Genomic DNA, 27,917 nt, shown 5'->3' with positions numbered 1-27,917 from the left:
CAAACCCCTGCCTGAAATCGAACCTGGGACCTCCCACTAATAAGACCACAGCCACTGCGCCAGGGAGAGACCACCTCTACGTAATTATGAACGGTTCTATCGGTACCTACTTACTCAATATACATGCGCCTAGTGCCACTACGTGGCTCCTAGAAGCTGTTTACTGCACTGCCGATGATGTGTAGGATGAAGGTAGGATGATTCGCCTGCCGCCGTCGGCGTCGTCAAGTCGTCGCCGCGCTATTAGGTGCTCCTGGCTCCATACGGCTCCTAATACATACGGCCTACCTGTTACAAATCGTACATGACCCGATATACTCGTATTATTATAGTGTAACCAAGACGATCTTCCGTGTTACTGCTCTTACGCAGATCTGATATAAAACAATACTTACCTAGATACCTATATCTATCTAACAAACAGTAAAATTTTCCAGCTATTCTAATGTAATAGGAAAACTGATTGATCAACGTAAGTACCTACAGCTCAAATCGCTGAGTCTAGATAGTAGATACCTACTTGAAAATGTGCATGATAAGTAGATTTTCTTTTCTTCATAAGCTTTTGTTCACTGAGAGAAGATTTTCCACCGATATGTAAGTACTTACTTATTGTAGGTACAATAGATACCTACTGTCGGTGGGATTTTCAAAAAAAGAGTCTTGGACTGTAATAATAATAAAATGTTAAATTATGTTTTGTATACCTAGTGGTAGTTTATGGGGCTCGAATTCATTATTAAGAGAATAATTTAATGAAAATCATGATTTTTATTTATTTTTAACATTATAAATTATTAACGTCACCATGTACGGAAAGCGATCAATGACTTCACAAGGCAACAAACGACAAATATTTCCAATACTTTAACACAAAAAAAAAATGTAAACAATTATAGGCTGAGATACTTTTCATAGCACAGTCCAAGACCCTATATTCTACCCAACCTAAGCCGGGGCGGGTCAACTTTTTCTGATTATATTCGCTTAGGACCTAGGTACCTACTCAAAACTTTTTAATAGATGATGATAAACTGCAAGTTTTTACTGGAAAATAAGAATACAATAACTAATCAGATTAACATGGATTTATTTAGTTTATCAAATGTGTTTCGTGATGGTGCTGCGTACAAATCTATTAATAGTAATTAACACGGTGTTCGCAAACATTACTCGATATTATAAACATAACATAGGCACCTACAGTAAATAGGTACCTACTTTAATATATTACAACAAGCAAAAGTTGCATCACCCCTTGAATATTCCATATTTTTTCTATTTACAATTTTCAAATGATTTAAAAGAGTAGGGCAAATATAATTAGCACCACAATACAATCTTACGAAAAGGCATCACAAAACGACTAAACAATTCTTTTCAGGAATCAATAAATAATAAATCGTTACATTGTTGCTACGAATCGTAGAAAAAGTCGATTTCATTATAAATCTAAGCAGTCGGAATATCAAAACGTGAATCCATAGAATAACTTTCAGTGTTTACCTAATAAATCATTGTTCCTAACCGAGATAGAATTATAGCTATTTTAAGCAATTTATACACTACATTATATTTACAAAACCGTTAAATCTAGTAATAATCTCATTTATATTAAGAATATTTACTTATTTCTCCACGCTACCGATGCTATAAATGCGCCATAAAGCTATATGGAGTTATGGACACGGTTTATGATTTTATTAAGTTAAATGAGATTCTTATATAATGATTATATCATTTTATGTACCTACATTTCATTTCAATAGACCATATTAAGCAAATAAGTAGCAAAAAATCATATTCAATAAATGGATGCAGACGTCCAGGCATCACCGTATTATACATATTACCTACTTATAGGGAAAATAATCTCATCAGCATCATTGGCAACGTCGAGAAATATAAGTAAATACGTTAAAAACCATCGACTTTAGTAATACTTATGCACTATAATAATATAAAAATATAGTAATCTATATTTACACTGACAAAAATCCTTTTAAATAATAGTCTTATTCTATTTCGTAGAATAACAATAAATAGGCCAAAACCTAAATACGAGACCGCTGAGGCACCTACCAAGTTAAGTATTAGCACTAAAAAGGCAATGAAGGGCGTTTTCAACCCTTGGGTCAAGACTTTTCCCATTAAGATACAAGGTAAAGCTGTTAACTTCGGAGAGTGGTAGATAGTTCTTAGTACTTAGATATATCAGCCAGAAACAACATCAACATAAGTAAGTCACTTTGCGAATTGGATGGATGGACCAATTTAGAATAAGCTAAGCCAGCTAAGTAATCGCGAGCCGAGTATGCGGCACCATTCCTGAATCTATCCGGATATAAATAAGTATAATGAAATATAATTCTACCACCTATTAAGATGCTAGAATTTTAAATGATGGTCATTAATGAAAAAAGCCTAGACACCAAAGTGTATCTCCTCGAGGGAGATTTTAGGTGTTAATTAATATTATACATTGTAAAAGAGGTTCCTACTTACAATTACATACCAGAATTATCCGCACGAAAAAGTTTCGTATGGATATTGCACTATTTATCACAAGTTCGTTATACACACGTGTGGAATATTCAATGCAAATGCACAAAAGTCCTCGATAAGCCATCCTCTAATAATTAAAAAGCCGTTAGGCATGTGTGAATAATATTTTTTTTAGTAATTCCCTATAACGTAGGAATTTTCAAAAATGTTTCTAGAAAAGAATGCTAAGAACGTGGAACCAAACTGTAAACCTTGGTCCTATGAAGCATTATTTTTAGAAACATTACTTTTTGATAATTCTCACATTTTTTGGCGAAAACTCAAAAAATATTTTTGCACCTAACGGCTCTTTAGATAAAGGATGGCAACGATGGGAAATGTCCACGTAAAATCACTGGGTTGGTCACTATCCATAGGTGTCACTATGAACACAGAAGTCTTGTTGCGGTCACAGAAGAGGAACCGGAGGCACGCCCGGCACTAAGGGCTCGGGCACTCCTTGCAGCACCCCTTGGTGATAATGATGATGGTGCATCATACCGTTCATCATCTGTTGGTGATGCAACATCGTCGCATGATGCAGCTGCGCGTGTTGTAGGGATGCGTGGTCTCCTTTCTCCTTCATCACGACTTCTTCGCGTTTCTTCACCTGTTTTCGCTCCTTTGCGCGTCGGTTTTGAAACCATATTTTTACCTATAACAAAATAAATTTGATTAGAACCCAATTTTAGATAGGTAGGTATAATCCTTATTATTAAATATTTTTGTTTCTCCATAAAAAAATTTACGGGTCTTAATTGAAAAACATCGATTTTAGCATTTGGACTGGCGGAGACAGAATTAATCATTCCATATACCTACTTAGGCAGCAAGTTTCAGAGTAGGTAGGTAGGTACCTAAAGCGGCGGAGTACGACATGGCATTGAAATCCGTGAAATCGACCTAGATTCATATTAGCTATTTTCACGATTCTATTTATGAGTTTTAAGTGCATATAGACGTGCTTCTTTGTGACAATAACGCAAAAAAGTCAAATAGCAGAAAAGCCAGATGAAGTTTATTTTTCGAAATAACATTCCATCTGTTTTGCATCTAATCAAGTACTTAGCAAGGTACTTAGTAGGTAGGTAGCCTAATTCCTATCAATAGGATGTCTCCTATCAATAGGATTCCGATCAATACAATCAAACAATTTTCCGATCCAACAATTTTATTTTAGTTAGGTATTTTGAAATCATGTTTTGTGGACTGTTGAATGTAGATATTTTAAATAACCTTCACTCAACTTCTCTTATTCAAGGCAAACTACTCACGAAGCATTATATTATATGTATACCTACCTAAGTTCTGTGACAAGGTCTGACCAAGTGAGATTGCAGTTACAGATTTAATTTAATAATAATAATAATAATATCTTTATTTATTTAAGCAACAAAGGCCCACAATATTATGTTAGTAAACATCTTAACCTATGTTAGTAACTAAATTATAATGTAATGTATGTTAGTAAGAAACTTATTCTATGTTAGTTAATATAATTAATATACTTATTAACTAATGCAGACATCCAGTGCGCTTTGAGAGCGCTGTCCTGTCTGTCTGCTATCACCTTCAGGATAATGTTGGGACTTCTCTCCAGCCTGCTTTTAATTGAGGCGATCCGTTTCCGCATTATTGCGAAGAAACCGTCTACACGGTTCTCCGCAAACATACCGGACGCGCTACAGTCGAGCAGTCCCAACATTATTCTGAAGATGTTATTATACTGGACTCGGAGAGCGTTTATAGATTTTTGGGTATAGTCAACCCACAGACTGCACGTGTAGAAGCTCTGACAAAAGGACTTGAACAAAGTGACCTTGTGCAACGTGCAAATCTGCGAGCTATCATATTCCCTCTAACCGCCAACGCCCTCCGTTCCCTATCTATGTCACAGTTATCTTTCATGTCTGCTGTAACCACATGACCCAGGTATGTGAATTTAGGCACCCTAACCAGCTCTGCACCGTACAGTCTCACTGGAGGTACATAGCTGGGAGAAATGCTACCCGCCGCAAAGACCATTAGCATGCTTTTTTTTTACATTATATTTAAGTCCATGCTTTTCAGCATAGTCTTCGCACACCCTCAGCAAATCTCTCAGCGCACAGACCGATGGGCTCAGCAGCACCATATCATCCGCGTAACTGATGTTATTAATCATCTGATTATCAATCGAACATCCCGCATGCATGCTGCTGAGCTCCTCGATCAGCTCGTTCATGTACAGGCTGAAAAGCTTCGGTGAGCTCCGTCCACCTTGCCTGACTCCGCATTCCAGCCTAAACGGACGGAGTAGTTGAAATTTATAGATAGACCAAACAACAACCTCAGACCAAAATTACCTCGTTTGCAAGTGCAATTATTAGTATGGTCATGGATAGGTATAGTATATTTCATTACAAGTGTGGAAAGGCTGTCATTGTCAAGAGTTCCGACAAATGTCTACCCGAGCCGAGGCGTAGCCGAAGGCGAGGGTTGACAGTCGGAACAAGTTGCAATGACGGTTCCGCACGTGTTACGGTTGCGAAAAAATGAAGCAATTAAATAAAATAATAAAAACACAATAAACTCAACTAACTTCATTTAATTTAATTTAAAACAACTTTATTGTTAATAGATAGAAAAAAACTAGGGTCGAAATTACTCATTTAGTGCATCAAACAACTAAACTCGCAAAGAAAATTTCTGAAAAATGGCGCCAACCGTAGAATATAAGCAGAGTTTTTTTTTCTTCACCCATTCTGGTAGGCAAAGGGAACTATGCCCATACAGCCAAGTCTTCAGTAGAAGTTTTTTATTGATATGAAATGAAAATGAAAAATGAAATGAAACCTAACCAAACTCATTCAATCAAATCATTAAATCTAATATTGAAACAAATTAGTAGCTTCTTTTTAGAAATATACGTAGGTATTTGCATGAAAACATCTATGATTTTTTTTAGTAAAAACTTCATGGTTGGTTTTTCTTTTTAATAGACATTATTTTGATAGTTGGGAAAGAGAACGCACGAGTGCGGGAAAGGTAAAAAAAAAGCACGAGTATGTAATAGCCCACATCCCGAACGCTATATCCCTGCAATACGCCACTTTTTGAGCAACGTTATTAAAAAAAATATTTCGCTCACCTGTCGTTCTGATAGTCCTAAACTGACGGCCAACTCCGCTTTTCGCCGGATGGTGATGTAGCGACTGTAGTGGAACTCCTTCTCCAACTCCAACCGCTGGTGGTCGCTGTAGACCACTCTGTACTTGTCTTTCGTGCGGGTTTTCCCTACAGTAATAGACAAATTTCAATAAATATAAAGTTCTATATCAAACAATACTAGGTATATGGACTAAAAGCCTGTGAGGGCCAGACGCTCGTTATTTTATAAAAGCTGCATTTCTAACACGGGCAGGAACGATCAGCGACTATGAAGTTTGGAACATGCTGGCTTCGGGAGATACCTAGGTAAGTAACAGGTACCCAAGTAGGTACCTACCTAACAAAGGTTGAAAAATCGTAGGTAGATAGGTACGTCAAAGTAGGAGTAGGTATAAAGTGTAATTTTTTATATTTTTTTCGGAATAGTATTAGAAATCACGTCATGCATATAGACTAAAAATAAAAACATTACGAGTAAAATCAATATGACGGGTAGACGTAGCAACGGAGCAACGGATCTACGTGATTTACGTGATAAGTACGCAACTATAGTCAAAGACCTGGAGAATGGTATAGGCTACTTTTACTCAAATACTTTTTAAAATCAAACAGTTCCCACGGGATTTTAAAAAGCTCAATCCACGCAAATGAAGTCGCGGGCATCAGCTTGTTTTAAAATATACCTACCAAGCGAAAGAAAAACAATTTTTCACCTCACTTGCCCAAAAAGGGCGCCTTTGCTGTCTTAAACCAGTGTGCTAGTCGTTTTTGCTCACTTATGGAGAAAAAGTGTTGTCTCAAGAAAAGTTCAACACTTTTCTCACTGAGTAAGCAAAAACGAGTTAGTTCCTTGTGCCTTTGAATCCCTCACTACACTCAGGATTCTAATAGAATCCTTCGCCCGCTCGGGGTTCAAACTAGGCACTCGCAACAAAAATGAACTTTGCTATCTTGTTGAACGAATAACTATTTTACTATATTTCAGCGATTAAGTATAAGAAAAATAGTGGTCTTGACTCTTGCCGTGTGGTCCCCTAGTGATCCCATGGCTAAGCCCGCGTGCGCGGCACCTCTTTTCCTCGCCGCCCGGATTAACGTTATCGAGCCGCGGTCCTCCCCTTTCTATGTAAACGTGTTTACTATCTTATGGGAATACACAATACCTACTTACAGATCCCTAAGTGGTTCAAGTGACAAACCTATTTCGACCGTTTTTGTGTTTTTTAACCCCCGACCCAAAAAAAGGGGTGTTATAAAGTTTGACGTGTGTATCTGTGTATCTGTCTGTGGCATCGTAGCTCCTAAACTAATGAACCGATTTTAATTTACATTTTTTTTGTTTGAAAGGTGTCTTGATCGAGTGTTCTTAGCTATAATCCAAGAAAATCGGTTCAGCCGTTTGAAAGTTATCAGCTCCTCTAGTTACTGTAAGCTTCATTTGTCGGGGGTGTTATAAATTTTTAATTTACACTTGTTGAGCCTATTACTAAGACTCCGCTGTCTGTCCGTCCGTGTGTCTGTCTGTCAGTGGGTTGTATCTCGTGAACTGTAATAGATAAAGCTAAAATTTTCAAAAAATAAGTAGGTAGGTACTTAGGTATTTCTATTACCGCTATAATAACAAGTACTAAAATATAGGTAGGTATTTGAAAATGGCCGCTATAAAAATTAAACAAAATTAAAAAGTGTTAAGTACTTCTTGTTCGATAATTTTTAAACAAAAAGTCCTTCAAAATGATGTCATTGGTAGGTAAGTAGATTAGACAAATCTAGGTAGGTAGGTACTAACAATATTTCCTTGTAACCTTATCAATTTCTTAATCCAACGGATTGACTTTACTAAGACATTCCTTCGTATTTGAACTGATAAACAAGCAGGAAAGTAGAATATTTTCACCATTTTGTCAAAATGGTAATTTGTTATTTACACTGTTTATCTGTACCGTAGATTTCTCAACAGTAAAATTACTAAGATACGTAGATCTGTTGACATAATACTAAGACAGAGCTGAGGTGTCTGCTTGTATACTCAGAGTGTGTAAATATTCCTTATCTCCCGGCATTAGGAACTTCATAAATTATGTTTGTCACATGCGAGAGAATGGAGTCTAGAAATAGAAAGACGTAGATACAATATAAACATTACGCATATTATACAGAACTCCAGTATTTATTTAATTTTTGGTTTTTACAGCATATTTTATTATAAGTATATATTCATAGACAGGAAAGGCAGTAATTTATTTTTAGGCTTCCGTACCTCAAAAGGAAAAACGGAACCCTTATAGGATCACTTTCTGTCTGTCTGTCCGTACGTCCGTCCGTCCGTCGTGTTTGTCAAGAAAACCTATAGGGTAGGTACTTCCCGTTGACCTAGAATCATGAAATTTGGCATGTAGGTAGGTACTTAGGTATTATAGCACAAGTACAGGAATAAATCTGAAATTCGAGAATTTGTAGTTAGGCTGTGAAAAATGTGTTTCTATTTTCAAAGTAAGATAACTATACAAAGTGGGGTATCTTATATGAAAGGGCTTTACTTGTACATTCTAAAACAGATTTTTATATATTTTTAAGCATAATACCTATATACCTATAATGATAGGTCATGACTAATAGATAAGTAAGCAGATACCATGCAGCTACTTATTAATAAATTGGACAAAAATATTATATATCTTCCTTGTTGGGAGATAGAAAAAAATGTATTAAATTAATATCATTTAGGTAACATAATTACTGTGAATTATACCTAGTAGGTACATTTACCGTAATAAAAACACGTTGTTAATGTTTGGCTAACGTCATTTTACGATCATATAAATTTTATTACTTCAAATAAACAGTTATTACTTATTAATAGATAATATCAATTTATCAGCTCAAATCTTTAGATTTGATTTGGGTAAGAGCACTTTTTGTACTTGAATTATTTAGATAACTACCTATAGTTTTTGCCAGGTGTAGTTAATGGATAGTAATTTTGTCATAAGTGCCATAAGTTGACCTATAATATGAAATAAATACATAATTCATACATCATCAGTCATCACTTCTTTGAAACTTCATTTCAACGGGCCCTCTAAAGACATTCAAATTGTACCTAGGTAGCTACTATACTTACCTAGGTAAGTACCTATTGAGCTTAACATTTTGTATGATAAGATTTCTTGTAACAAGATCTTCTGTAAGTAACAAATTATGAAGTATCAGGGGCTTGATTGCCTTCGATATCGAGGGTCAAAAGTAAACACCTTAACGTTTTCCTACGCTAGTTTGAAAAAAGTGTAACAATATTGTGCATATAGATGTAGCTTAGGAGATAAACTCTTTAGAGCGCTCGAATGACAGAAAATTATAACTTAAATAAATTTCCTGTTAGAGAAGCAAACAAAGGAGAACTAGTAAGGCAAACAAATATGCTCTATCTATACGCGATGCAGTGTTTGATAGAAGTCGTTAATTTCCGTGGCAAACAGTGGCCGGCCGGGCACCTTGTACCTCTGCCCTCACACACGTCGCGTCGGTGTGCTTTTGTAATCTCAACAGATAACAATTATAATATTCTATTCATAGTAATGTTGCATAGAATGACCATTGAAATCAGTTGAGTTGTCCAGTGAGACGCAAAGGAAAAAGCTCAAATATCTGGGCCATATAATGCGCAACGCAAAATATGACCTGCTACAACTTATAATACAGGGCAAAGCTGAGTTCAAAGCTGAGCAAAAGGCTGAGCCTCAATACCTCAACGGTTGAAGAGCGGACTGAATTCCGCAAGGTCGGCGGTTCAAACCCCACCCGTTGCACTATTGTCGTAAACACTCCTGGCACAAGCTTTACGCTTAATTGGAGGGGAAAAGGGAGTATTAGTCATGATTAGCATGGCTTATATTATTTTTAAGAAAAAAAGAAAAGAAAGAAAGGTAAACGTAGACCAGGCCATACACGAACATCCTGGCTTAAGAACCTTCGCCAGTGGTTCATCATGAGTACAAGATCACTGTTCATGGCAACGGTGAACAAAATCCAGCAACTTATCCTTCAATGGTTGCCAACCTCCGATAGGAGATGTAACTAGACAAGTTTAGTGTAAATTAAAAATTTTCAACACCCCCGACAAATCATTTTCAAATAAATAATAATCCATGGACGTATTATAACTATGGACCGATAATAAACTGAAAATGCGTGTCAATTATTTTTGTGTGCGTAAGTCATTTTGTCACTGTGTGCACCATCTAGGGCTGGGACGGCGAATTTGGGTATATCGATACCACATCAAAATTAATTTTCTATGTTACTACGACGGACTACGTGCAATATATACTTATCCATACTAATATTATAAATACGAAAGTGTATCTCAGTCTGTCTGTTAGCTTTTCACGGCCCAGCAGCTTAACCGATTTTAATGAAAGGTACAGAGTTACCTTGGAAGCGGACATAGGCTACTTTTATCGCCGAAAAATCAAAGAGTTCCCATGGGATTCTTAAGGCCCATCCGTTATACCGATTTATATGAAATTTGATACATAGGTAGCTTACGTCCTGGAAATTGACGTAAGCAACTTTTTACCCCAGAAAATTAAAGGTTTCCCATGGGATTTTTAAAAACCTATAAATTCCTGCGGACGGTTATTATATATTCAGTAAAAACAAGAGTAAAATGAAACACTTTTCAAATAATTCAAATCAATTTATTAGTATTATTACTATAATTAATAACGTAGGCAATAAAAGGCATATTTTATATTATGTTGCTTTTTGTGGCGGAAAGTTTCTGACAGTATTGAATATTAATTATTCACAATCTTCTGTAAAACATACTTACTTATATTATATCTACACTCAGACTTTAAGAAAAGTGAGTAATGTTATACATATGTACCTTTAGCAGGCAGCAGCTGATACTTATAAATTGGCCGTTTCTCAGAAAATAAGTACATAAATACAGTCTGGCGCTTCCGGGATCTTGCTCTATTATAAAATAAAAAGCCAAGTAAAAGTCAAGAATTCTAGGTCAACAAAATTATAGAGAGCTGGACGTAGAAAACTGACTGAGGAAAATGCTCAAAACCTTCGTTTTTGTTTCATTATTAGCCAGCTCTCGAAGTTTGTTTCGTTCGTCCTTTATAACCTGAAATTAAATGAATTAATGTATGTCTTGCTGTTACCTAGTCAAAAATGCATAATTCTTTATGATGATAATAAAATTTAAAAAAATATCAGTAAAACAATTAGGTAATTTTTAATTTTAGAAATTATTTAAACTCACTTGTACCTCAAACCTTAAAATTAAGTATATATTATAACATAATATCTACTAAGTTTTTTTTCCATAATAATTACTTCTCTCTTTGCTGTACCTATTCTACTCCCTTTACAACCTCTCGCACTGCCAAGGGTCACTGGTAGAGATCTCTTATAGAGATAAGTGCTTCCCTGTCCACTTTGTACAAATATACTTGTACAAATAAAAAAATTAATAAATTAATTAATTGTTGGTGTCTTTTTTGTTTAACTATTGTCAAATAAAGAAAAGTGTAACATTACTACATATTTATTTGTAGATAAGTACCTACATACAATTTGAAAGAGCTTAGTGCTTACTGGTTGATGGTATTGACTTTTGAGGATATCTTTCAAATATAGTAGGTATTGCATCTGATTTCAATTTATTTATTTTTAAACCAGAAACATAACAAGACTCTTCCAAATGTTTGGAGCATAGACGAGAATATACCTTTCACTTCCAGATTTTCGTTTTATTGTCCAAATCCACGCAGTTCTAATTTCAGGACAATTTGGAAATCTACAAAAGTAAGCAAATGTTATTTATACGATAAAAGACAAATTTGATTTTATCGATAAAGTGTGTACACATCACTACAAATGATGCCTAAAATAATTCATAAATTAAAATTAAATTGCGCTGTAAAACGTGATTTTTGTCAGTATTACACGAGATAATTACACTTATAACATGTAAATCTTTAATTTTTAGCGATTTTCGGAATAAAAGTCGTGGTTGGTATCGATGAAATAGTTATTAAAGACTTACCTATGAAAAGGCAATCCAGGAACTTGGACGCCTTCTTTCTTATATCTGGAGGCACAAAACACAGCGTCACACATTTGGTTTTTAGTTTTTATCTTAATTTTAACCCAGACTTTTGTGATTTTTAAAATTTTATAAAAACGCTGCATCAAATCCCAATGTTTTGTCTCCAAATGCTGACAACTACTGTCACCAGTTACACATACAGTGCGTTGTTGCCAGACTTATATGAGCTATCGCTTTTACCCGAACGGAGGTTCCGTGAAATAGACCGAGATAACAATATCTAGTTGACAAATGGATGTACAAGAGCGGCAACAACCTATGACTACCTCTATTGTTTATATAATATCTCTATGTAATAATCAAATATATCTAGGCAACGTCCATCTTGACAGCTTGACATTTGTCAATTGACACTTGAATATTATAAACCTAAGGGTTATCTAACCTTCTTTTCTACAAGAAAACTAGATAACTTTTAAACGGCTGAACCAATTTTTTTGGATTATAGCTAAGAACACTCTCGATCAAGCCACCTTTCAAACAAAAAAAAGTAAATTAAAATCGGTTCATTCGTTTAGGCGCTACGATGCCACAGACAGATACACAGATACACAGACACACAGATACACACGTCAAACTTATAACACCCCTCTTTTTGGGTCGGGGGTTAAAAAAGAAGATTCATAATAATAGATAATACTTAGTACCTATTAGTATTGTTGTAGTAAGTAATAGTATTGTTACTTTTAAACTGATATTTTACTTCAATAAGTTTTTCAGAGTTTCTTAGTTAGGGCCTCAGCAGACACGATGCTTTTAGCAGCAGCGAAAGCGATCGGTGATTTAGTTAGATGCACTAGAATTTCTTTTTTGTTTTCTTGACTAGGCCGCAAACTTTTCAATCTGCCCGCATAGTACCTGCTTAGGTAGGTAGGTACCGTTGAGGAGGTCCGTCCTCAATCTCTTTATTTATATTTTATTTGTACCAGAAAATCGTAACAATATCTAAAGAGAAAAAGATTTACTAACAAATCTTCAGCAAATTTTGATTTAACTAAGTTAATGTTACAATGATTCCAGTAAAAAAAAATTGTTAAAATCTGTTGAATTACTTTGCTAGAGACTCCTATCTCTAATCTCAAAAAGGAAGGTTTTTCGGGATACCAAAATTATCATACATACTTACTTAATTGTTAATTCAGACTCACCTACCAAGTAGTTTAAGCGTGATGCGCGACAGAGTACAATTCCAAAATTACTTTTTTGGCTGTAATGAATAAATAACTGAGCTATAATATATATTATTATGGCTATCTACTACTACTAGCTTTAGCCCGCGACCTTGTCTGAATAAAGTAGCCTTCTAAATTCTAATAAATTAATTCTGTAGTAGATGGATACGAGACTAAAACGCCGCTACAGGGACTGATGAAACTTTTTAGACTTTTTTGAGGACTTTGTCGTAATAATTTTCGCTGGACAACGCAATTTTTATTATAAGTGTGGAGGTAGCTTTAGATGACAAACTAAATATATGAAGTACAGACTGTTATCAGGTGGATTTTAAGAAAAAAATATGTTGTTTGTTGCACGCAAACAGCGCGGGCGGGCGCGGCGGTCGAGGGTGGATAGCTTTTAGTCAGCTGCTATCATATACAAATACATCAGATAACCTGGCTAACAACGGGGTGGATTTTAGCCTCCTTAGCCTCAGATCGAATGAAAATTACTAGTACTATCATTTTATAAGCTACGCCAATGTACCTGCGCAGAAATCTTATTTTTGAATGGCGCGAATACATATATCTCAGCCAATTATAGCGCGTTCGCTATTGGTTGTTGCCTACACGCCATGTTTTGTACGCGCGAATTATGAGCGAGATAACACGAATCTGTGCTGTTCTTGTGTTTCGATAAGATCTTGGTGTAAGTGTGTACCTAACATTGGGGTTTAGTCAATGCGCATAGCTTGGGCTTGCGCTTTTCTGCACGCAAACGATTTTTTCGACGCGACTTATAGTGATAAAGTAGTCACTATACCTACTCAAAATATAAAATATTAGTAGGTAAAATAAATAAGTTCGTAGATAGGTATTAAGTATGTGTAGCGGAAGGTTAATAAACGGCCAAAACCATAACAAAACCTCATGCTATAATAAAAAAAATTGTTTAACGTACTTACCTATAGGTACGTTAAACAAATCACATTTTTGTGATTTTATTGCACTCGTTGGTGACGCTTTAGTTCACACACTCAAATATTATGGTGTCGAATTAGTAAATAATGAACTACCTAAAGGCTAAAACACACAAATCGCGAGACGACACGCGTCCAACATGGCTCCTAGAAGTGTAAAACGAGGAATTGTCTGAAGGCGTACCTACAGACTGCGAAGTAAATACGTGTTACTTGTAGTGCCGCTACCGTTCCATCGTGTTGTCGTCATCGTAAGCTGCAACGTGGCATGCAGCGTGCTTTATACAGTTTCAGAGGCCCTAGTTTATTACTTTTTAACCCCCGACCCAAAAAGATGGGTGTTATAAGTTTGACGTGTGTATTTGTGTATCTATGTATCTGTCTGTGGCATCGTAGCTCCTAAACTAAGGAACCGATTTTAATTTAGTTTTTTTTTTTGTTTGAAAGGTGGCTTGATCGAGTGTTCTTAGCTATAATCCAAGGAAATCGGTTCAGCCGTTTGAAAGTTATCAGCTCTCTTCTAGTTACTGTAACCTTCACTTGTCGGGGGTGTTATAAATTTTTAATTTACATTTGCCAAATTAACGTACCCTCTGGTGAAAAATCTGCCATTCAGAAAACTTTTCCGTCTATATTAATGACAGATTTACCGTTTTGAAAGTTACAACAGGGTCTCCGATCTTCAAACCATGAACGCGACCATGCGCGTTTATTGTGATTCCTTCCTGCAATCACGCTGCGCCGCTATTGCTATCACGCATGCTGCGATGTCGTTACTCGTTTTGTTTGTTTCAGCCTTTCAGTAGATATCTATGAAAAGATTACACGTGTACCTACAGTATCGGTATCGTATGATTGCTTGTCGAACATGATGTCCGACGCGATTTGTACGGGAAACAATTAATAGACCAGTTATCGGCTACGCTTGGCACTTTGTCGGCCTGCCGAAATCCCCGCTTACATTAATGCGCGATAATCGCGACTAGCCAGCGATAGCGGTGCCTTTGAACATGTTGATTCAACATTGGTGCTATCGCCCTTGTTACCTTCTTGTAAGCGCTTTACCTAATGCGTTTTTGATGGACGAGGGCGCGGCTATCATCTATCATGACGATAAACTCTTTCAAGACGATTTCGTGATAAGTTTTGAAGTGAAGCTGATTCTATTTAGACAGAATCTGTGGAGATTTGATTGCAGGTGCTGTATTATTTGATCAGGTGATAAGACGTAAGAGTATAGATATTATGTATTTGTAACTAACATTCGAGCGATACCGAAAACTTCCCGAGGGAGAAAAAGCCTACACGGGGAAGCTCAGTAGAAGGGCGGGTCATAAAGCGCCAGGCCGCTAACTTTATGTATTGCTTTACGTCCATTTAGAGCTTTAATCCGACCCGACGGCGCCGAAACGACCGTTAACTTCTACTTAGATTGCGTGTTTTACTAGCTTATGACTTATCAATCAATAAGTAGCTACATAAGATACTATACTCATTAAGAAAGTAAGTATTTTATTATGCATAAAATTGCACATTGCACAAGTTTGGTATTTGAATTGTTGGAGCAAAGTCTTGGATGTAGAATTTTTCTGTTGTATTATCCGCAAATCGAAATTCAAAATATCCACAAAAATCAACAAAATATCGGTAGAAATAGAGAGCAGTGACAGTCACTTAATAAAACTGGAACAAGTTTAGGTACAAATTAGAGACAGTTGGCAAAAAATCGTAGGGAGAAAAAACAGACTCTTAAACAACGATTAGTTAGGATCTGACACAATAACAAATAATAATCAGCTCCTGTTATTGTGTTAACTTCTGATGTTTTTGCAAACAGCCAGACTCCCCGTTGCGTCACCACCGCAAACAAAAAGAAACTTTCAACACTCTATTACAATTTCCATTCAAGCTCCGATATCTTTGAATTGTTTGGAGAAGAGGCGTTCACTGCGATACTATTTCCGCTTCAGTGAACTTTTCGATATAATCTAGCCCCCGCCGCGCGCCGGCTGTGTCCCTGATGATAGGATTGGTGAATGAATATCGACAAATAGAGAATTATTTCCACGAACGTTCCCGAGTTTGTGCAAACAAAACAAGATAAATAGTGACAGGAAGGTTTGGTGTGTACATAGAGACATGCAATCGTCATGCATTGAGAACACGATTACGGTACCCACACAGAGACACTGATAAACTTAACACTAGAATAATTCACTACATACATTAATCTGTGTTAGTTAAGTTAGATACCTATTATTGTTATAACATAACGCATTGTGTTTTGTCGAGGTATTGAATAGTGGAACTACTAAGGATAGGTATACCTACTTATCTAATGACGAGCCAGATAAAACGTGATTAGTTAGACATTGTTCAAACTCAAACATAGATAAAAAAAGCTTTTACGCAAAAATAACACAAAAGCTAGATCAGATGTTGTATTTAACAACCCGTTAGTGTTAGCATAATACGACTTCATTTATTACTTATTTATGTACCTAGACTTCATTCAAAAAAACGGGCCAAGTGCGAGTCAGACTCGCGTACCGAGGGTTCCGTACCTACTCGGGTATATTTACTGACATTTTGCACGATAATTCAAATACTATTATGCATAAAAATAAACAAAAAACTGTTTTAGAATATGTATACAGGTAAAGCCTATAATACCTACCCCACTTGGTATAGTGCTTTGAAAATTGAAAATACTAGGTAATTATTTATTTGTTCATGAACACATTTTAATCTTTTTTTGTGTTTTTCCTTTAATTGTGCTATAAGACAGACACGACAGACTGACAGACAAACAGACTACCAAGTAATCCTATAAGGGTTCCGTTTTTCCTTGAGGTACGGAACCCTTATAGAATCACTTTGTTGTCTGTCTGCCTGTCTGTCCGTCCGTCCGTCCGTCGTGTCTGTCAAGAAAACCTATAGGGTACTTCCCGTTGACCTAGAATCATGAAATTTGGCAGGTAGATAGGTCTTATATCACAAGTAAAGGAATAAATCCGAAAACCGTGAATTTGTGGTTACATCTTTAAAAAAAATTAAAATGTGTTTCAATTTTCGAAGTAAGATAACTATACCAAGTTTCGGTATATAATATGAATGAAAGTGTAACCTATACATTTATTCTGAAACAGATTTTTGTTTATTTTCATGCGTAATAGTTTTTGATTTATCGTGCAAAATGTCGGGAAAAATACCCGAGTAGGTACGAAACCCTCGGTGCGCGCGTTCTGTCTCGCACTTGGCCGGGGTTTTTTTTGGAAATTGTATTGTGGTTAGCAGAATTTCTGTACTTAAGTACCCTAAGTACCTAATACGATTAACTAGTTTCTTTAGTAACTCTACGTAATTGAGTAAACAGAACAAAAACGTTCACTAAATAAAGACAAAAGCTAAGTACAATTACAATTGAGTGCGGCAAACTTGGCAAAGATTTAACTTTTTAGTCCCCGGGGCGCCGTTGGCGATGATTGTCGCCGGGAGCAGCCCTATCCCGGGTTCCGGGGCTCCGGGATTAATTGCTCTCACCATGCATCCACTCCCTCGGCTCCCGTTAAAGCGGAACATTCCAGTAAGTGCAGAATAACATCTAAGTAATGTTATGCCCGGTGATAATTGCCTCGAACAATGGCTCTGGCGGGTTAAATACTTATTTTTTATTTTGAACAGCAATTAAGTTCAACATTTTTCGAATTCGAAAATTTTATTAGATATTTATTTTTCGTTTATTTTACCTACTTAATACGTTGGACTTTTAGGGTAGTAGGTACCGTACTCAAAGGGCCAAAACCTATTTAAACATTCGCTACCCGCAGTCCGGACTGCCTCCTACTTACCTACTACTTTTTTTTTACTTAGTAATTAAGTAGGTATAAATAAAATTTGGCGCCGACATCGACATCAAAAACTATCTAAGTATGTATGTACCTTAGTAGGTAGGTCTAGACTCTAGGTAGGTAGGCTAGCGGGGACAACGGGACTAGACGAGTAAATTGAGGTTCATAATAATTTAAAAATTAATTAAGTACCTACCTACTTATTCAATACTTTTCTTGACTTTTGAATAGAACTCGGTAGGCGCCTATACTTTTTTTAAAGTTTTATCACATTGTAAGTTCAATAATGTTTGGTTAGGTAGGAAGGTACCTACATAATAGCTAAGCCAGTACCTATGTAGGTAGGTACTAGAACGAAATCCCTTAGCTTAAAACTTTAACTAAGTAGGTATGTAGGTACCTGCCTAACCACTAAAGCCGGCTACACGCGGACAACTTGAAACAGTCAGAAGTGACTGCTTCAAGCTGCGACTGTATAGGTAGGTACTTAGTGAACTCACAGATCACCCCCAGTAGATACACCTACATAATATTGTATTGTACCTACAATAGATGTCGGTGAATAGATACCACATGTCTATAATTTTGCATAGTTCCTAGGTCATCAAAATTAGCGGAAAGCGCGGGCTGCGGGGAGAGTCGGCGATGTCTGATTGGTTATTTCAAAGACAAACTACTTAAGTACTAACTAAAATAGCGTTGGGACACGGATTTAATATCGACTGTCAACTGCCGACAAATAATAAAACATGAAAAATATTTTGCTACATAATAATATTATATTGTTTATTATTTACACATGGTAGGCGCGTTGACCTAGAATCGTGGAAGACAGGTATAAGTAGGACTTCGTCTGCGATGGCGTTTGCTGGCACGCGTGCTGTGCTTGTTTGGAGTGTTTTTTTTTTTGTTAAGAGTGGCTGGTTTTTGTGTTAGTTGGTGTTTTTTGGTGGTGGAACTGACTGGGAAGCGCTTTAAAGGGGCGCCGCGCGTATGTCAGCGGGCGCCGGCGCAGACGGAGTCCATACTTGTATAAATTCAATAACTTGAAAATATCACAAACTTGACATTGGCTAATCAGAGTAAAGCCAGATTTAAAGAAAAAAAAAAGGTATAAGTAGCAATGCCTAGGTATTATAGCACCAGTAAAGGAAAAAATCCGAAAACCGTGAATTTGTGGTTACCTACATCACAAAAAAAATTAAAGTGTTAATTCTTGTACCTTTCATGTACCTACTCATTTTTAACTTTTCAATTCCTTTATAATATTTCATCCATATTTCATCTTTATTTTAGCCATAGGAGGCAAAGCGGCACTTCATTTTTTTTCGGTAACTTGAAATGATAGCGCGCTGCGCGACTTTGCCACTTTCATTGCATAAGGAACCCCTCGGCCCGCGCCGGACAGTCATTCGGTAGTGGTGAGAATGATGGCGCGGATCCGCAAAACAAAACAACAGGTTACAAAATATCACTTCGCTGATAAGATACTTCAATTACAACAAGATAACATCACCAAACTATTAATTGTATGAAACAAAACCAAAATCGACTAATCACAGATCCAAATTCTTCAAAAGTTTTATCAAAGGCAGCGAAATCTTTGATTAGAAATTACCTTGCAACCATGTGAACCGTGCGTACGAGGCGACTGCCTGTAATTTAAGTGCAAACATTGAAACTAAATGCAAAAGGCACGAACACGCTTGCCCGTTTTGGGCGGGCTACCCGTTTTGGGCTGGTCTCCTCTATAGATACAAACCTCTACTACTGAACTACAAATTCCTCACATCAGCCTTGTAATCAAAACATATACCTATAGATATAAATACCTAACTAGTACAATCGATCTAAATTCAACCACTCAACTATCTACAAACACCAAAACCGACACAAGCTTACCTAATATCTACAGTATTAAATAACAAAGATCGATCTCTTTTAATCCGTTCTTAACCTATGTAATAAGTACTTATAATATTTTCGACAAAGAGCCGCTACTTAAGTATAGCCATTTCTGTAAACAGGTTTAACTAAATAAAGAATTAGTAGATAACGTCTAAAAATTAGTTTTAATTGAAATTAATGTCGGCGGCACACTATACCTACCGCACACAACGCTTTATCGAATAAAAAATATTAAGTATACGTAGGTATTATTAATGAGTGGATTAAATAAAGATTGATCTTTGTGTTTAATAATTCAGATTGTGTCAATATCGGTGGTAAGCCAATTTTAATATATGTAAGTACCTATTAGTTACTCTCTGAGGTGTTCTAGGAGTCTATAATATATTTGACTAGCCGATGCCCGCGACTTCGCCCGCGCGGATATAGGTTTTTCGAAATCCCGTGGGAACTCTTCGATTTTCCGGGATAAAAAGTAGCCTATGTGCTAATCCAGGATATTATCTATCTCCATTCCAAATTTCAGCCAAATCCGTCTAGTAGTTTTTGCGTGAAGGAGTAACAAACATACACACACACACACACACACACACATACAAACTTTCGCCTTTATAATATTAGTGTGATTGTCGGTGGGCTTTCTGGCCTCTCTGGTAATGGCGCTTTTATATGTAGGTAGGTATATTGTATTAGTTGATGCCCGGACCTTTGTGACATTCCCTAATATTCATATCGAGTTTTGCAAATTGTATATCAAGAATTTCGCGCTCGCCTCGCTCGCGGTTTTATTATATTTTACTTGTATTCTACTTGTTTTACTTCAGTTTCTTCATAAGATTTAAGTAGGTATTCAGCAAAAAAACATATCACTTTCATTTTACACTGAGTAAGCGGTAATTTTAGTGATAACAATAAGGTTGTTCGTATTGAATAGGTCATATAACACATAAGTTTAGTTTTGGTAATGTTAAGAGCGCTCTTACACAAAAATCAAAAAAATTTAAGATTTCAAGCGCTAAATTTACTATTATCTATAGGAAAACTTTCACATAATTGAATACCTCTTTAAAATAAACCAATTTTTCGTATTGACATTCAATGTACCTATCATATTTAAAAAGACTATTTTGTTCATTGCGTGACTACTTATTGCAATTTGGAGTGATTTTGGAGTGAATAAATGGATTGTTACCAAAACTATATAAATAGATTCGTTAAAGAACATAGTTTATTTTCACATAAATTTTTGAGTGAAGTTATGCTTCATTCTATATAAAAAATCGTGTTAAACTAGCCATATAATTTGTAAAAAAAAATCCATATTCTAGTACATTATGTGTCAATAAGACTATATTTGTAATTTTTATTTCAGTAAATCAAATGATTTCTAAGGACAGATTTAGAGGGCTTCAAAGTTGAGTCTGTTATTTATATCATTAAAACTAGGTGTGAGAGATTGATCAACACAACATATACCTACCTAACTAAAATAGTTTTTGCAAAAATGTTACATTAAATGTCAATACGAAAGATTGATTTATTTTAAACATATAAGTATTCAATTATGTGGAAGTCTTTCTTATGATGGTTAATTTGGAGCTTGAAATCTAATATTTTTTTATTTTAGTGTAAGCGCGGGGCCTTAAAGAATGAGATTATCGATTTTGGTATTTTGTCTTCGACCAGTAAGGTAGGTTCAATTGATTACCACGAATACCCGTTCCTTCTAACTTGACTAGGAGAGCAGGAATGGGTAGGTACTGTGTCAAAGGCCTTCGCAAGGTCCAAAAATACAGTTAGAACTTTATCACCATTATTTAGGTGGATAATAACATTAGGTAATTCTGGGGTTAGTTGGGACAGCATCGTCTGTGCTTTTATTTTTTCTGAAAAATACTTTCATTACAATTGGTTAGCCATTTTCATAGACATATAATAGGTACTCGCCGTTGTAAACAAAACCAATTCAAATAAATTTTAAGTACCTACCTAAGAAACAGAGACAAAGAAAACACCGCCGAATAGACAAAGTCCGAAAAATTGCAATTGGTCACGCAAAGTTCGTCTGGACTGCTCGTTCGACCTTCCTCAAGCCGGTCGCAACATTGACGCGAATAAAAATAAAAATTACTACCTATTCTATCTGAAGAACATAAGTTCAATGATTCATTCTAGAATATAGACAAGAGGTAGAGGTAGGTACCTAGTAGGTAGATAGCATGCCTATACGTATAGGAACGTAGCTTAGGTAGACCGTTAATTTACAGCGTAGGTAATTAACGTGATTAAAGTCTTACAGTACGACCTGAAGCAGTTTTACCAACATCGGATGAGTTGCCATCTTCCTGAATTGTTTGGAAAGAATAGGTGACGTTGGTGAAGGTTGACTCGCCCCGGCTCGCTCGGGGAGCCTACCTACCTAGTACCTGTGCTAGTACCTAGGTACTTACCTACTTATAAACAGTCCTCGAGAAATGTTCTGAATACAATGAAACCGCATTGAATTGCACTGAGAAATTTAGACGCGTAGTAGGTAGATATCGTACCTGTACTTAGGTACCAATTTTTTTTTTTACCGGATTCAAACATGTTATACCTACCTAATAATAGGAAAGGAATGAAAATGTATTGTACCTATATTATAATAATAATATGTCGTCGTATCCTAGGAATAACGACACTGTTACAAAAGGCCTAAGTAGTTAGGTACTTTTCAGGAGGAGCATTTTTGTGTTTTATTTTACCTACTTACCTACTAGTACTAATGACTATGTACCTACCCATGCAATCATAGAGTTGACAATGTTGGTAATAGGTTCAGGCACAGTTCAGGGTTATTATAAAGGGGTTTATTGAGCTTTTCTTTAATTGCAAGCATTACATTTCTTCAAAAAAAAAGTTATGGGAATTATGGGATACGGCGAGGTCTCAGTTCGGGCGAACCACTAGTTATAGGTATATACCTACCTAGTTTTCGCGCTAGTGGTCGCCAACACATGTGTCCATCCGAGATAAGGAGCCGTAGGTAAACGTACCGAACCCTATTTCAATTAATTATCTAAATAAAATATAGATACCTATAAAACGGTAAGGTGCCTAACTGCAGACTGACTGACTGAGCTATCAACGCACGGCTTTAACTACTGGACGGATCTGGGCTGTTTGGTGTGCAGATTAAATTAGCCATTATAATTTAGACATCCGCAAAAAAGGATTTTTATTAATAGGGATTTGAAGCTCGTGTAGGCCACGTGTCGAAGTCGCGGCTGGGTAGGTATCTAGTTTAAAAACCCGGTGAAATGCGGGTCGGACTCGCACACGAAGGGTTCCGTCCAAGAAATAACACTTCTAATTTTTTTTTCATGGTAGCCATTTGAAATAATTAATTTTTGTTGTTATAGCGGCAATAAAATACACATTCTATGAAAATTTCGGCCTTCTACCTATTACGGTTCACGAGATAAGTAAGTAGGTACAGCCCGCTAAGGTGTCCTACCTGGTATCTATCTACAAGAGATTTTACAGTTCTAGTGGGTTAGTGACAGTCCACCTACCTACTATCTACCTATGTAGGTAGGTACTTGGTAGGTAAGCAAAACCTAATACCTACTTACTTATAAACTATCTCCTTACTTAACATCCCTATATAGCTAGATCTACTAACTTGCGTAACCTTAACATTTATAAAATACTTATTAAATATGGTATCCGTGATGTTTATTTAGTTTTATAGAATAAGGAGGTAGGTAGTTAAAAATTAAAACCTGGGTTAGGTTGTGACTGGTAGCTGGGCTTTTTCATCCATTCGTAAGGAGAGCGCGGCGGCGCCGGTGGCTGCGAGGGTCTCGACCCAGGAGAGCCTTCTCCCGGGCTGGCCAGGTCCCCGCGGGCGGGGGATGGCATTTCGCCCACGTCTCTTTCTCCTGGCTCCCGTTTGAAATGATGAGGATCTGATGGCCATTCCCCTCCCGCCGGCGCACTGTTCCAAGCGCACCACTGCTGCTCCTCAAAGTTCTGGTGCTGCCAGCCGTACCACCCTCCCGCTCCGTACTGACCGCCCTTGCCCTGGTACATGGCGAGCGGGTTAACGTAATTCACCATGCTGCGATCACCGTCCGAGCATCGCACACACACTCGCTGTCACAACACTACCGTACTCCGGCTTGCTATGTAACGTGCAACACACAACGCGGGATGTGGCTCGACTGAGATGAGCGCGGGTCGGCGGGTAGTGCCGCGGCTCGGCGGGAGGGGCGGGAGGCGGAGGCGGCTCAGCCAATGAGGCGCTCGCTGTGCCAACCCGCCCTGATAAATCAACTCGACCGCCGCGCCCCATGATATCGTTTAATTTGCCTAATTAAAACAAAAATAATGGACATCGCCGTAATGAAGTCGGACTAAACACGACTAAAATATTTTTATATCTTGTAAAGTGTAGGTAGGTATGAACAGTGACTATTGAGTATTGGAGGTAGGTACCTAAGTACATACCTTATGTCAGGAAGTGCCTCTTGATTAAGATTTAAACATTTTTATTTAGGGGAATGGCATAGATATGTGGGAAAGGGGCCTAAGGCGTTAGAGTGTCCAATGCGGTTTTGTCTTTTTACATGGACGGGCCAATAGGTATCACATCGCGCGGCAGCGACGCTCTGCGAGAACGTATCTACGTTCTCGCAGTAGGACAATTTTATTAATATACCTAGGTAGGTACCTATAGGTATCTAACGGAACGGCTCCACTGCGCGAATATTGCTAATTTGGGCTAGTTTGACGAAAGCTCGCCAAACGGCAAATCTCCTAGCCAGTTGCCAGTGTACTTACCTACTGTGTAGCCATCAAATTCGGGATTCGGCGAATGTTTGGCGACTTTTGGGCAAATTCGGCGTTGCCAGAAGGGACGAAAGTATCTAAGAAATTACTTAGAAGGTACCTAGGTACCTACCTACTGACCTATCTACTTTTTGGATCATGGAAAATAAGACCGAAGTTCGTACCTAAGTATAACTAAGTAGGTTATATCGATGGTAGGTACATACTTAGATAGGACTGTTTGTCATAATTTGTGATGAAATTTTACTACTCAAAAAATATAGGTAAGTATATGGCCCAAAAGCTCAAATTAACATACTTACAGATAGCGAACGAGTTGAATGCTGAGCTCAGTAATGCGGTAGTGCTGTGACCTAATTATAATTAAGTAGGTATTGTCGATTTTCAACAATGTTTCAAGTTTATCATTTTACACTAATAACATAATGAAAACAGCAAGATTATGATTTTACCATCGATGTATTTTACACATTTTTAACAATTATTTTGCACATCGAAATCAACTTAAAAAATCGTTAAAATTTAATTAATCATCAGATTCAGAAATGACAGACATGTTTGAATCGGTGTCACTATCCTCATTATGAATCGGTCTATGATATCTTCAATGAAACCATCTTTTTGCCAATAGGTAATTTTCTTCTAAAATTATAACGTGATCATCGAAGCCACACCAATCTGCCTCTGTGACCCGAGTGAGTGCCATACATCGATGGTGCCAGCTCAGTAACTTCTTTTAGCCTTTTTAGGGACAAATCGGAAGTAACATTGTGATGCGTTACTATTCTTTTTACCTTTGCCCAAGCCAAATTTATAACACCTCGAAAAGTGAAGGTTACAGTAACTAGAAAAGAGGTGATAACTTTCAAACGGCTGAACCGATTTTCTTGGATTAGGTATACTTAGATAGCTATTAAAAGCGCCTATACATCGATGCCTACGATAGAAAGTACCTATCTGAGTTTTCCAAAACATCATTTTCAAATCTTTTCAAATAAGTAAATAATTATGTATCCAGGCAACGTCCATCTTGATAGCTTGACTTTTTTAATTGACTTATTATTATGAACCTAACGGTCTGTTACAAAGTAACAAGAAAACTAGAAAAGAGCTGATAACTTTTAAACGGCTGAACCAATTTTTTTGGATTATAGCTAAGAACACTCTCTATCAAGCCACCTTACAAACAAAAAAACTAAATTAAAATCGGTTCATTCGTTTGGGCGCTACGATGCCACAGACAGATACACACATACACAGATACACACGTCAAACTTATAACACCCCTCTTTTTGGGTCGGGGGAATAACACGGGGCTAGACCTCAAGTAAGTAGGTATACCTAACCGCGTTACACGGTAAGCTTACGTTCGATATTAGCGACAGCACTTAATAAGTAAATAGGTAGGTAGCATGTAGGTAGTACCTATTTAACTCCCTTAACTACCTAAACATAAAATACTCCCTTTTGTCATATTTTGGTTGGTTTGTATTCTATGCCTGCAGAATAAGTTACATAATATCAGCTTATTAGGTACCTAATCTGTGGCAAGATAAAAATCAAATGATTTATTTGTTTTTTTTTTTCAAAATTGGGGGTTTGTTCTAATGAAAAGTTAGTATAGTTAGGTACAACTTGCAAATCATGCTCAATGTTTCTATTTTACGATAAAGCCCAATGATATTAAAATTCGTAACAAGTGTAAATTAAAAATTTTCAACACCCCCGACAAATCATTTTCAAATAAATAATTATGTATATCTAGGCAACGTCCATCTTGACAGCTTGACATTTGTCAATTGACACTTGAATATTATGAACCTAAGGGTTATCTAACCTTCTTTTCTACAAGAAAACTAGAAAATAGCTGATAACTTTTAAACGGCTGAACCAGTTTTTTTGGATTATAGCTAAGAACACTCTCGATCAAGCCACCTTTCAAACAAAAAAAAGTAAATTAAAATCGGTTCATTCGTTTAGGCGCTACGATGCCACAGACAGATACACAGATACACACGTCAAACTTATAACACCCCTCTTTTTGGGTCGGGGGTTAAAAAGGTACCTACCTACTTGTCTACAAAGAAAGGCTCTGTCAATCAGGGGGCACGGTAGTGCCCCCGCCAAGACGAGCCAAACGGCGGCCGGGGCGCTACGTACCTTTTTCTCGAAGTGTTTAGAATAGACCGTTACCTAGGTAGGTACCTACTACCTACCTACCTACGACCTAATCTACTTACTAGGTATTGGGACGCCGACGGTTAATTCTTTGTTTGTATAAACTAAATGATCAGTTAGCCATTGTATGAAAACAATATTATCTATAAGTAGGTAGGTACTTTGGTACTAGGTAGGTAGGGTAGACTGGGTACAGTCCGTGGTACAGTTGAAACATTTTAGCGTTTATCGTCCATTGCATCGGGATTAGCTGTTAAGGGAGAGATGACGGAAATAAGATATTAAATAAAATACCACTTATCTGTCTATTAGTTTACAGTAGAGGCAATGTTAATTGAGATACTTAACTATCTTGTATTTCATGTTTGAAATCAAATTAAATAAAAAGTAATTTGTTTCAAACGTCCCCATGCCAGGATCGGTTGAAATAGTGCCTGGGCTCAATTGAAACACATGCAAATAATAAAAAAATGCCTATAAAAAAATTAACATGTTATATTCATCGTCGTTGGAGGTGATTTTTTTAATGTTTGTGTACCTAACTATGTTTGATTGTTCCTAGACCGTTGGTTTCAAGCGTACCCAGGTTGAAACCAACTCTAGACGGTAGAAACAAAGCGAATAGCGAATATCTCAACACCGGTGCATGATGAAGTGAGGCGTTGGTTTCACTATTAGAAAATCTTGCTCAGGTAGGTATGTTTCGTGTTTTCCGTCAAAATGAGTTCAGATGTATACCTACCTACTTATAATAGGTACGCGACAGGTCGAGATGGTAATCGGGGTGGGGACACCCCACACACCCGCACAGCCCCCGTGCTAACCCGGTGCGGGCTAGCGCACGCATATTTACGCAAAACCAAGCACAAAACTTTTTCAATGGTATCCATAAAATACTGGCTTCTATATCAATGTTACCCGTCAGCTCGATTACGATAGAATGACAATCAAAGACTACAATATTAATGACAATGACAGCTACAATGTCACGATCGCAACAATCACATCTGATTGGTCAAAAATTTATTTTACGGCCCTGGGTAGGTATAATTAGGTATCTACCCTAAAGGTACAGATACACATGCTCATTATTAGCACGAAAGCATGTTCTTTTTGAGCAAATGCTACGTAGTGGAATGTGTCGTGGGTCGTTCGATTTTGTAGCATGCTAGAAAGTCAATTGCGACCA

The 27,917-nt window shown here is 37.0% G+C and overlaps 1 protein-coding gene and 1 long non-coding RNA gene across 4 annotated transcripts; both read right to left on the bottom strand.

Moving 5' to 3' along the window:
• Positions 1-1,070: 1,070 nt before the first annotated feature.
• Positions 1,071-23,918, bottom strand: LOC123866090 (homeobox protein CDX-1). Of its 2 annotated transcripts, none has more exons than XM_045907449.1 (3): positions 23,482-23,918; positions 5,675-5,823; positions 1,071-3,199 (listed from the first exon to the last, which is right to left on the bottom strand). In XM_045907449.1, exons 1-3 carry the CDS (start codon positions 23,816-23,818, stop codon positions 2,954-2,956), a joined length of 732 nt encoding a protein of 243 aa, XP_045763405.1. In that variant the 5' UTR covers positions 23,819-23,918; the 3' UTR covers positions 1,071-2,953. The 2 variants fall into 2 exon arrangements, with proteins under 2 accessions (XP_045763405.1, XP_045763406.1); XM_045907450.1 differs by having other exon boundaries at positions 5,675-5,820.
• LOC123866095 lies at positions 10,541-11,783 on the bottom strand. Of its 2 annotated transcripts, XR_006796123.1 has the most exons (3): positions 11,759-11,783; positions 11,441-11,509; positions 10,541-10,834 (listed from the first exon to the last, which is right to left on the bottom strand). It is a non-coding gene; the product is annotated as an uncharacterized LOC123866095 (long non-coding RNA). The 2 variants fall into 2 exon arrangements; XR_006796122.1 differs by lacking the exon at positions 11,759-11,783 and having other exon boundaries at positions 11,441-11,645.
• Positions 23,919-27,917: the final 3,999 nt, after the last annotated feature.

This window comes from Maniola jurtina, chromosome 6, assembly GCF_905333055.1.
Source record: "Maniola jurtina chromosome 6, ilManJurt1.1, whole genome shotgun sequence".
Taxonomy (NCBI): domain Eukaryota; kingdom Metazoa; phylum Arthropoda; class Insecta; order Lepidoptera; family Nymphalidae; genus Maniola; species Maniola jurtina.
Note: the sequence above shows the minus strand (reverse complement) of the source record. Positions and strands in the feature narration are given on the sequence as shown.

Bases quoted from the DNA above. Each gene is read 5' to 3' on its own strand.
- LOC123866090 (XM_045907449.1), bottom strand. From the start codon at position 23,818: ATGGTGAATTACGTTAACCCGCTCGCCATGTACCAGGGCAAGGGCGGT. The intron at 5,824-23,481 runs GTTTTAATTTTT...TGTCTATTACTG, and splicing joins CCAGTCACAACCTAACCCAG to TAGGGAAAACCCGCACGAAA. The intron at 3,200-5,674 runs GTGAGCGAAATA...ATTTTGTTATAG, and splicing joins TAGGACTATCAGAACGACAG to GTAAAAATATGGTTTCAAAA.